The sequence below is a fragment of the Mytilus californianus genome, unplaced genomic scaffold (genome assembly GCF_021869535.1).
Source record: "Mytilus californianus isolate M0D057914Y unplaced genomic scaffold, xbMytCali1.0.p SCAF_2, whole genome shotgun sequence".
NCBI lineage: Eukaryota > Metazoa > Mollusca > Bivalvia > Mytilida > Mytilidae > Mytilus > Mytilus californianus.
In genome coordinates this window covers 108429885-108441297 of record NW_026262668.1, presented here as the reverse complement: position 1 = coordinate 108441297, position 11413 = coordinate 108429885, and the positions used below count along the sequence as shown (strand labels likewise).

The window sequence follows — 11413 nt, the reverse complement described above, 5'->3', positions numbered from 1 at the left end:
TTTTGGACAGGGGCAACCTTTAGTTTGAAGAATCAGAATTCAAATTTGCCTTTGGAGATATGTTTAATTTAACTCAAACGAAGTGAAGATTCTTTTTTAAAAAGCATATCGCTCATAAATGGAACTTTCATACATTGTAGTTTTTTCTAAGTTCTTTCTTCTGGAGATCTTATACAAATATTCGGCTTTGAGCTTTTCTGATGAAGGTAAATCCAGAAAATCGCTTAGGAGGCATGACATTTATGACGAGTTGTTTTCAATTCTTGTATACTGCAGCATTGCCGTCATGAAGTTTTGCCAGAAGTTTAAAGTTTCAGACAGTTGTAAAGTTTAACACTGATCATGCGTTATCAAGTATTGACTATTGTAATTGCATTATACCGCCAAATGAACACTTAAATTTAACAATACCTCACAGGAAGAGTGCAGAAACGGATAAGATAAAAGGATAATATGAGAGAGGAGATAGACTATGACAACCGCAGTGCAAAGCAATATGTCATACTGGCTATTTGATGAAAATGACACTTTATGAATGACTTGCGTCTGCATCCAGGTTAAAATAACTGACAGAAAAACTAAAAAAAATCGTGTTTTTCATTAAGGTTCAGTTCAAAAGTCTACGTTTGCACAAGCACATATGAATTTAAGATTACAAGGGTTTCTTATTTTAACCTCTTGCTGATTAATGATATTGGGATATATATGAATTTCTAGACACATTACGGTGGTATTGAGAATAAAGATTCGATATATTGAACTATAAGACTAAGACACCAGTCATTATTGACACAATATCAATTGTGTAATAGGAATTGGAAGTTTCTCCTTTTCTTACTTCAAAATTGTAGATGGCGACTTTTTAATGATTCATGTCACTCCCTCACGCTCTCGAGTTTTAACATTTATGACATCCGTCCCAGGATAAACGGTTCCTATATTAAGCATATAATTTTCAACTTGCAATAAGGGGAAAATAGCCGTTGGTTTGCGTTATATCGCACAATTTTTATATGTACTTAATGAGAGGGCATTAATTGTAATGCAATCTTCCATCGATTTCATTACAATTAAATCATACTAACGACAAGCCCTGCAATTGTATCTTATTTTATCGGTGTATATCAAACGTGTTTCAGTTCTCGCTGACAAGTTTTCCTTATTGTCAGAAAAGGGATTTTTGAAGGATACAAGGAGAGGAAATAGTAACCTCTTTTTTAATTCTATTCCAGATAAATAGAACATGTTACCATTTTGTAAAACTGTATACTGAGTACATCTTGGAGATCTCAAAATTATGAATATGATTGAAACGTTACTAGGGCAACAACCTTCTGTTTCTCCTACTTGAAATTGCATCAAACATTGAGGGTAAGTACTTGAAATATTCTAAACATTTTATGCACAGTTTTCTAATCACATTGTATCAGAGCGACCACACCAGGCAAGAAAAGAGTGAACTGTAGATGTTGCTACCTTATATATTTATTTCATTGGAGGTATCTTCTAATTATACGTTCATTTACATTAAACGTGATGGGAAAAAGGCAAATGGCGAGAACATACATGAGACAACGTTCAAAAATATAATGGTATATAACTTTACTTCAAAGTAATATTAACCTGGAAATTGTCGCTCCGTCTATATTCGCGATTTGTCGACTGAATTAAAATTAGCTTCGCTTTATATTCGCGATTTCATTATGGTATTTATTGAAAAAATTTCTGTTTTAGGAGCAGCGCTGTCATTGCTGCTCTTTATCTTAAAATTACCGGACCTGGTTCGGTGGTGATATTAATAACTCCCACCTTTCAAACAACAAAACAAGACCAAAAATTGAAAATGGAAATGGGGAATGTGTCAAAGAGACAACAACCCGAGCAAAGAGCAGAAAACAGCAGAATGCCACCAATGGGCTAAATATATATGTAAACCTTATATTGATGACAATCGAAACAATTATCAGAGAGACGATGTAAAATACAATTTTAACACTGATTCCCATTTGCAGATTGGAAAATGATCGTTTTAATACTCCACAAACTTTAGATCAAACATGTATCTATGCTGGTGTTCCGAGGACGTAAGTACATAAAATTCTAACATTAACACACTTCTGCATATACATTTTTCAAACTTTATTTCTCAAATAAACTTCGTCATGGAAATAATAATAATAAAAAAGGAAAAATTTAACAATCACTGACATAGAATTCAATTCAATTCATTCCTTTTCGATGTCATTTTTATCTTCTAGTTTCGAAGATTATGCTGATAATAATATTTATTGGTTACAGGAGTCAATACATGAATATAAAATCATGGTTCAAACCTGATATTTTTTAAAGTAAATATGAACTTGTAAACTAGATACAATTCCATAAAAGGTCTATCATATAATTATGTCTTAAAAACTTAGTTTCCTTCATCTTGTTTATCATTATCAGGTTTCATCTTTGGAGAACCTCCAAGAAATAATGTTTTGTTCAGTGTCGATGATAATATCGGCATTTCATATCTATCTGACGTATAAACCAGCTCATTTCTTACATCTTGTATTATGGACGTTATGTCAAACCTGAAATATGACGAAATCATCATACAGTTAGCCAGTTTGCAAACAGACAAAAATTATGTCAAGTTATAACATAATTTGGATTGAAATTAGTTTTTACCAAAAAAAAAAAGCTTATCAAGCTAAAACAAAACATACAGCTGACATAACAAACAGGGATTCATACCTCGACATTTATTAATCAACTATTAGATCGAGACTATCCCGGTTTTTGGTGGGGTTCGTGGTGCTCAGTCTTTAGTTTTTCTATGTTGTGTTTTGTGTACTGTTGTTTTTCCTTTTAGTCATTTTTCGTTTTTTGCCATGTCATTGTCAGTTAGTTTTCGATATATGAGTTTAAATATTCCATGGTATCTTTTGCCTCTCTTTTGCATCCACAATTGAAAACTATACAGTGATTATTTATCCATTCATAAATTTCCCAATTCTTAATCTCAACAAACTACTACTGTTTACACTGTTTACATTTTACAATTAGTTAGTCATTCAAGTGTTTTTGTCGAATTAAGTCATTTCTTACTGTAGTTTAAAAAAGCTGCTCGGTAAAAGCCATGATAAACAAAGGTTGGTTTCGTCACATTTTATTGTTGTCACGTCTCCCAGTTTCCAAAGATGTATTGTCTTAAAGTGTTCTGTTATTGTTATTTCATAGTTTTACAGACCAATACCACAATTATAGCATACGAAACCTAAAGCATCTGATACCACCCTTAGTTTTTATTCTCCACTTGAAGCTTCAGTTTAAAATGTTAATTGTTATTTTTCATAGTTTTGTTCTTGTCTGCTCTTTGGTCGGGTTGTTGTCTCTTTGACATATTCCTCATTTCCATTCTCAATTTTATTGTGTCAATAATTGAGCACTAAACCTATGTTTTGGTTGTCGCATTCCTGTAATGTCCTGTGAATTTACGCATTCACTTCAATTTTCTCTTAAAGTTCTTATTGTTTTTTTATAAGATCATAACTTAGAAATAAAAGCTAGTAACGCTATCGAAAATCCCAGCATTATAATACTGTGATAAATCATACCTGTTATGCTTTTTGAGTAGATGTTTTGCGAAACAGCCAAGAAACGATGGTGCCTCCTCAGAGACAAATGGACCATTGGCAGTTGCTATCATAAAATGTGGTTCACCCAGAATATGTGTTGTTGACGAGTCTACAAAATTGCATGTACAATGTATATTATTATCCGACAGAGAAGTACACACTCATATTACAAGTTTGTTTGTCTGTTGGTCGTTTTATTTTTTGCCATGGCATTGTCAGTTTGTTTTCGACTTCTTAGTCTGACTGTCCCTTTGATATCTTTCTCCTCTCTTCTTTCCGATATTTGATATCTGAATCTCGCTGCATCATTTGTATTTGTATTCATTTAGAAAAGAGATCTAATTAGGTGTATACTTTAGCATAAGCGAAAAAATAAAACATGCTATTTTTTCCTGTCATCATTTATACACCTTTAATGGATTTCAAGCAAGTAATTGTAACTTTAAGCTTACCTGCCATAATTATTGGTGTACCTACAAAAAATGCATGCCTATATATTTAATCTACAAACGACATTTTAAAGAAGATGATACTTAAGATTAACCGTCAAGTGTATAGGAAAATAATTTCGTACTTTATTTGGCCTTTTTAACATTTTTTGTATTGGAAAGTCACTGATGAGTCTTTTGTAGACGCGCGTCTGGAGTACACAATTTCAATCCTGGTATCTATGATGAGTTTATCTTTAATATGATAATATTGGCATCAAGTGAAGATTTTTTTTTATACATTTTCGAATTTTCGAATGCGTCTTTCATAAACACAACATGCATCAACACAACACAAATTTCGAAATGTTTACAACTTCTTTCTATTAATGGTTAGCTTTTATTTTATAAAACGCGGTAAAGAAACAGTACTTGCAACACTTGAGGTTTAAAAAAATAGATAGATAAACCAACCATCTTTAGGTGTTGTTATCGACACTTCAGCTGGGTCACTATATTCAACATTGTTTTTGTCCCTCTTTACTGAAGAGATTTTGATCGTATACATAGTATTTTGTTTCAAATTATCAAATACATGACATGGATAAGATACAGTTGTTCCTTCGAATTCTTCTTGGTACATTGATTTGTGGGATATATGATAAAATAAATTGTCAGAGTTATCTGTGGAAGATGGTTTCCAGAAGGCATAGATCTGTGACTGAGATATCAACTCCAGTCCAAATGCCACAGGACAATTAGATTCTGGAAAATAATATGTTACTTAGTTATTATATCGGAGGTAATGAATGAAATAGTTGATTATTTTCTTTCTGTTTTATGGTTTTTGATGTTATTTTGCATTGATTCGATCTGTTCTCTAACCTTTCATGCCTTTAAAGACAGTGTCATGGTACATGTATATGTGCATAAATGTCAAATTCTTTCCCGTATAAATATATATGTATATACTTTATTTACAACTTGAAATAATGTATTTATATAACAATTTCATGACAAAGATCGAAATACGCGTATCTATTTACAAAAATATTAATATACTTTCTTTGTATGAATATTTCATATTTGTAACGCTGGATACCAATAAAATTTTCCAATTCAACAATTATTATCTGGTTATTATTCTGGTAGCATTTACCTTTGTTACTAGTTTTAATTATTCCATTGACTGCTTGGCCATTGTGTTCTGGATAAGCTGTAAACACTTCAAATTTATATTCTGTATTACTTTTCAGTTTATTGAGTTCGCATATGTAGGTTTCTTTTGTATGCTCTGCTTTTACATTCTTCATTTTTGTCTTTTCACCATCATTTAAAGCAACTACGAAGCGACTGACTTGTAACTCTGATAGTTTTGGGGGTTGAAAGGAAAATTCAACACTAGTTGAATCGATGTATCGAACTTTGACATTTCTTGGTTGGTTTGAGTCTGTAAGATAATGATACAGTTTTCATATTATTGAAACATGACAATTTCCATACAACAATGTTTTTGTAGAAATTCATTCAACATTTCAGATAGGACATGTACATGTTTTGTTATTGCCCAAGATATATATGCATATATTTTGATAAATTCTAAACTGATGTTTGTAAATTTTACAAACACTATGGAAATAGACTGTAGATTGTTTTTAACAACTTATTGCGATTTTCAATTTTTATAACTGTTTCAGCTTCGATACCACATATACAGGTCTGCTTCATATCTTGACTCACATCTAGAAATTGAAAAAAAAATGTCGGATGACAACAAAACTTTGCTAACAAAAGAGATGATTTCAGTATCTAATTATGAACTTTCCATTTTTATGAAGCAACATCCTAGCTGTGAGTGCATATGGAGTATATATCTCCAATTATTACGACATTCCATAGCTTGAGTTTCTTATCATTTTTTTCTTGAAATAGGGTTTCTGCTTACAAGGAGGCTATTAAAACAAGGGTACCAAGTGGTAAAGCTGAAGTCAACCATTCGAAAATTTTACAGACGCCATCACGAGTTGATTGACCGTTATGGAATCATCTGTTTCACAGATTATGATGGATAGGTTCCAATTGTCGTGAACAGAATCCCGTACGTCATCTTTTCCTCCATTTTTGTACTTACAGGTACCAAATGTGGAGCATTACCCTTCCAATGCACAAGAGACCAAGGTGCAGTTAGTGTTTGTGTTTTTCTCAGTCTTTTGTTTTCTATGTTGTGTTTTGTAGACTGTTGCTTGTCTTTTCGTTCTTTTTTTCTTTTTTGCCATGGCGTTGCCAGTTTGTCTTCGACTTATGAGTTTGAATATTTCTTTGGTATCTTCTGCGTCTCTTTTTCAGAAAAATTCAATTTCAGTGTGCAACACACATATTTTCTGAATAACCTTCATCAGTGAAGTGTGACGTTACGAAATCCAAATACATCAAAGAGTTGTAAGCAAAAAATTCAAAAATGTCGAAACAGAACAGTCAAATCCTTCTTCATTCAGCTTTGCGTAGAGCTAATTGAGAAACGGGCATTGCACGCATGAAAAACGTGTCACGTTTTACTTTAATTTGCAATTTCTAATAATTGTATGTACTGGAATATATACCATCTAGTTCCTGTATTGTTTCTTCCTTGATTTTGGCAGTATCTATCAACACAATTCTTTGTTTCCCCTGAGCATCAGTGGAGTCAGTGTTAATATCATATTTTAAACAATCTATAAATCTGCTTATTAGTACACCTCCATCAATCCCAAATATGTAGCCATGGTATTTGTAACTGGCTAGTACCAGAATAAAGCAGTCTATTCCAATTTGGTCCAACCATTGTCTGTGACTTTGGATCGACTCGATCATTTTTACCCCTGTTAAATTTTCCTCTAACTTGACTTCAAAATGTAAATTTTCAAAGGTTGATTTCAATGACTCTGTAAGAGATTTATATAGGAGGAAGTATACTCTAATTGAAATAAAGAATCTCCTTATTTGCATATTGGAATGGTTAATTCGATTTTCTCGTTTCGTTTGATCTCAGATGTATTTCTTTTAAAACGCCGTTTCTGTAAAAACCATAAAGTTTAATGAATGGTGTATGTGTTGTAAGGAATAAAAACCTTTTAAAGCGTAATGTAAAAGACGCAAATCGTTGCATCTTTGATTTCTCAACAGATTACAAAATCTGAATGTCATGTTGTATTTTTATCAACATTATGATTTTCGATTCTCCTAATCGGAATTCAATCAATCTAAAAAAAAAAAACATCAGACTTCGATTGCATTGAAACTTTGTTAATCTTTTTCAATATGAAATCATTCTAAAATAAATTTTGTATGTAGTGATATAGGAAAAATAGTTTTTAATAACTGTGAACATCTAAAATGCTATGTTGTTTAAATAATATATGTATAATTGGAAGTAGACTTCAGTGTTCTGAATATTGTTATAAAAAATTACTAGATACCGAAGCTAATTTGATAATATGCGCTTTTTTCTCATCAGCGGTGGTCTAAGTTGCTGGATTGTTTAATGCCTTAAACGCATAAATTGGACTGGTTATACGTTAGTGTGTTTTATTTGTTTTTGAAATTATTTTTTTTTAATTACTTTTCCTGTTAACACTTGTTACATTTTACTGACCTGCTTAGATAAGGAAAAATATTGTTAAAGTATCATGGTTATTTCTCAAACTAGGATTGTTGTACTTTTTACACACTCATCACCTTATTTAGGAAGTTTTGCGTACATCAAACAAACTCTCTGTCTAACTATCCATCTGTTAATGGATCTTCTATGCATAACTCGTCGGGTGAATTAAAGAATAAGATAAATATGAAGATGTGCATCAACAAAATATTTTTTGAGCAAATATTTCGAAATATAGAAACATTTAACATATCACATGGGGCAGGTTATCAATCTGTGAGATCGTAAAATATCTCAAGTTCAAATTTGCTCGCGGAGTATCCTATATGGTATTGGTATCAACTCATTATTGAAAGTAATGAAAGCAATTCATGTGCTGTGCATATTTCGAATGCCTATTATTATTTTTCATTGCTGTATATTTTCCATCCTGTGTAACTATGCAATTGTATATTATATAAGAGTAAGGACTTACCAACATGTGCTAGTGTTCCTTCTATATTAGACAACGCTTTAAGCTGGAAATCTTGGTAATTTGCCAAGATAAGAACAAATCCCGACACTAAAATAAACAGTTTATGTTTATAATGACAATCCAACAAATGAAATATGTATATAAAAACAGTGAGAAATTATATCATCAAAAGAGTACATTATGTAAAAGTTGTGATATTGAATTTGTGCATTGAGATAAAGTAAGAAAAAACAAACAAACAAATATGAAGAAGTGTATAAAATGTTTGATTAATTAAGCACTACTTGAACAAATGGCATTTCATATTGCATTCAGTACATAGTAACCTGATTTGAACGTAGTCACTTCAACAGTATCTGTTTTAATTTCTGATTTGTCTGAACCTTCAGCTTCCATCCTAATGTGATATGTGGTATTTCCTTCGAGTTCCGATATGATACAGGAAGCAACAGTTCCGTCTAGCGGTATTGACACATACACATTATCGTCTCCCGTAACAGGTTTGTGGAACACTGTGTAAGATTGGACTTCGCCAAACTGTAAACTATCCCATCGTACCTCTATTTCAGTTGGAGATAAAGCATAAACTGCCACTGCATCTCTTGCTATGACTGCAAAGCATTGAATTTTCACAAATGAGTAAATTAGTTAAATTAAAATAAAAAAGAATCATAACACAATGCATCATTCGCATTAAAATACAGATCTTTTTCAACATTTCCCTTACGAAAGTCGAAAACCGCCCTCCATACGTTCAGTTTGATATTTTTTATGCCAACCAATAAAATTTCGGCCAACAAATGTGTAAGTGTACGTATCAGTACAACAAATTCTTAAGATACCGAAAGGTCTTCATAAAAATGTAATACAATGTTGTTAAACCCTAGAGAATATATGTTTTTCGTATCATTTTATATTATTTTTAGTGTCTATGATTGTGCTTTGATGGACATGCATAGTGCATCATCTCCTCTGAATTTGTTCCTCGTCTTCATTATATCAAATAAATACAAAACTTGTAAAAATAAATTGGCGCCAGGGGTCTGGTTAGCGGGTGGTCGACGAAGTTTATCTGCGGTGATCTCTAGCCTGTCAACACTAAGGTACGAACCCCGATCGTGACAAAGTGCTTTCGATGCCGATTTTATTTAGCTATAATAGTCAATTTACCTCCCGAACTAGTGTCGATGGTTCTCTCCGATAACTCTTGCTTCCTTGAACAATACAAACCGGCCGTCATGATATAACAAAGTGTGGTAAAAGTAGTCTTAAACTTCAACAATCAATCAATCAATCAAATTGGCACTATAAATATATCACTAAATTTCAAACGTAGGTATTTTTTAGAATGATCTTACTTCTAGTTTCTCTGTAATCTGTGTCACTTTGAAGTCGTTGTATGTCATTCTGAAGAGCATCTATCTCTTCTAACAATTTTTTATTTGAGAAATCGTCTCTTTGTATCTTTAACTCCTCTAATCTTTCAGATAATTCATCGATGGTCAAATCGTCTATTAGTTCTTGGTCTGTTAAATCTGTCTCGCTTCTAGGTTCATCGCCTAGACTTTTGGTGCCGTGACCGGGAGAAATTTAAAAAAAGACCGTGTTTCATTTTTATAATTTCAGGAGATATTTTTGTTCAATTTTCAAAGCTTCTTATCACAAAGGTAATTGTGCTATATACGAAAATTAAATTGCCAATGTTTCGGCTTTAATAGTTCTTTGTTTTTAAACATACCGTTACACATTGTGTCTTATCAAAATCATAGCAGTATCAAGAATGATACTGTTTATTAAAGTATTTTTATATATAAAGCATATTTATGATTATTTTTTGTTTTTACATTTAATTCACGATATTAAACTGCTTACTTAATACTCTCTTCTTTTGTTTTTCATGGATCTTTATCTCATTTTGAAGTTTATTTATTTCTTTAAGTAATTGCTGCTGTGCCAACAGTTCTTTGTCTTGTTCCAACTTTTGTAGTGTTTTTAGTAACTCATCATCTGTAAAATTTTCAAGATCACTAATGTCAATCGTGTCTGACGTCTCCTCTTTGGTAATAGTATTTATTATCGGTGTTGACATTATGTTTCATCAGAGAAAATCTGAAAAAAATGTTAACAAACATTATCTGCTTAATACAAGTCAATCAATCGTAAAATTTATCTTATTGCGGGTCGTGCCTATTTTATCAAAACCTTTTTCTAACTAAGATTGAAGCGTATAGAATGTTGTATTATTTACGTTAACAATAATAACATTCGCTGATGTTTCAAATGTCCAATATTAAAACCTTTTCAGTTCTTTGCATTAAACGTTATGAATTTTTACTTATGTTCTAACATTATAGATTTTAATTACCTCTTTTTGTTAATATACACTTCCGTTCGACATGTTGTTTGAACAATTAAAGTATTGAGTCGCTGAATTAAATGTTCCAACTGAGTGCATGTAACTTTATACTCAGCTTATTATAACTATCTAATACTGAATTTATGATACCTTTGGAAAGAAAAATGTATAAGGGTAGACTGGGAAAGAAAAAAAAATTGTAATTTTTTTGTAGTTCCCCAATTTTCTACATTCTATTTTTTATCTTCTTTTCGAGTTGATTTTGTTTTCCATTTTGTTAATACATGTATATTTTAGCTTAGATTAAAATTGTCCAAAAATCGGCGACAGATGTTGAAAGTTCAACAATGAACTTGAATTGTTCAATTAAACCACATTTTTTTTTATTTCATTTTTTTATTTTTTACCGGTGCTGAAATGATAAAGTTTCCTTTTTTCCTTTTTTATAATTTATCATTTGAGTTTCTGTTTTGTATTCAAAATGTTATATAATGGTATTGTACTGGATTGCCATTTCAGGCAATGCAATCAGACATATATACCATTCAAATTACCTGATTTATCATAGGGGGATGCACGTTTGCGTTAATTGGTGTAACATTTGGGCTACACATATGTTACGTTTGGGCCAAAGATAAGTTGGCATTTGAACTATAAGTTTTAGAGTTGGCATTTGGGCCTATCCTCCCATGTACCGGTAAATTGTATGTAAAATACTGTTATGACAATTATTCATTAACATTCTATGTATAACATGTTCTTGCTTTATATACCCCTTCCAATAGCCCGGCAAACCGCTCACCAAGAGGAGAAAGTTATAGCACTAAATATTGTTTAAAACTAGGCACAACGTGAAGGTGTAAAACAGCTATAGGTCTAAGGACAAGATAT

At 31.8% G+C, this 11413-nt stretch overlaps 1 protein-coding gene across 2 annotated transcripts; it reads right to left on the bottom strand.

The window, feature by feature from the left end:
* Nucleotides 1–2124: 2124 nt before the first annotated feature.
* Nucleotides 2125–10590, bottom strand: LOC127730713 (uncharacterized). 2 transcript variants are annotated; one of them, XM_052239225.1, is made up of 10 exons: nt 10532–10590; nt 9525–10275; nt 8493–8777; nt 7686–8253; nt 6655–6975; nt 5214–5504; nt 4529–4819; nt 4079–4099; nt 3606–3735; nt 2125–2579 (listed from the first exon to the last, which is right to left on the bottom strand). In XM_052239225.1, exons 5-10 carry the CDS (start codon nt 6902–6904, stop codon nt 2417–2419), a joined length of 1146 nt encoding a protein of 381 aa, XP_052095185.1. In that variant the 5' UTR covers nt 6905–6975; nt 7686–8253; nt 8493–8777; nt 9525–10275; nt 10532–10590; the 3' UTR covers nt 2125–2416. The 2 variants fall into 2 exon arrangements, with proteins under 2 accessions (XP_052095185.1, XP_052095184.1); XM_052239224.1 differs by having other exon boundaries at nt 8167–8253.
* Nucleotides 10591–11413: the final 823 nt, after the last annotated feature.

Bases quoted from the DNA above. Each gene is read 5' to 3' on its own strand.
- LOC127730713 (XM_052239224.1), bottom strand. From the start codon at position 8,562: ATGGAAGCTGAAGGTTCAGACAAATCAGAAATTAAAACAGATACTGTT. The intron at 8,254-8,492 runs GTTACTATGTAC...TGTTTATTTTAG, and splicing joins AGTGACTACGTTCAAATCAG to TGTCGGGATTTGTTCTTATC. The intron at 5,505-6,654 runs GTATATATTCCA...ATTATCTTACAG, and splicing joins AACAATACAGGAACTAGATG to ACTCAAACCAACCAAGAAAT.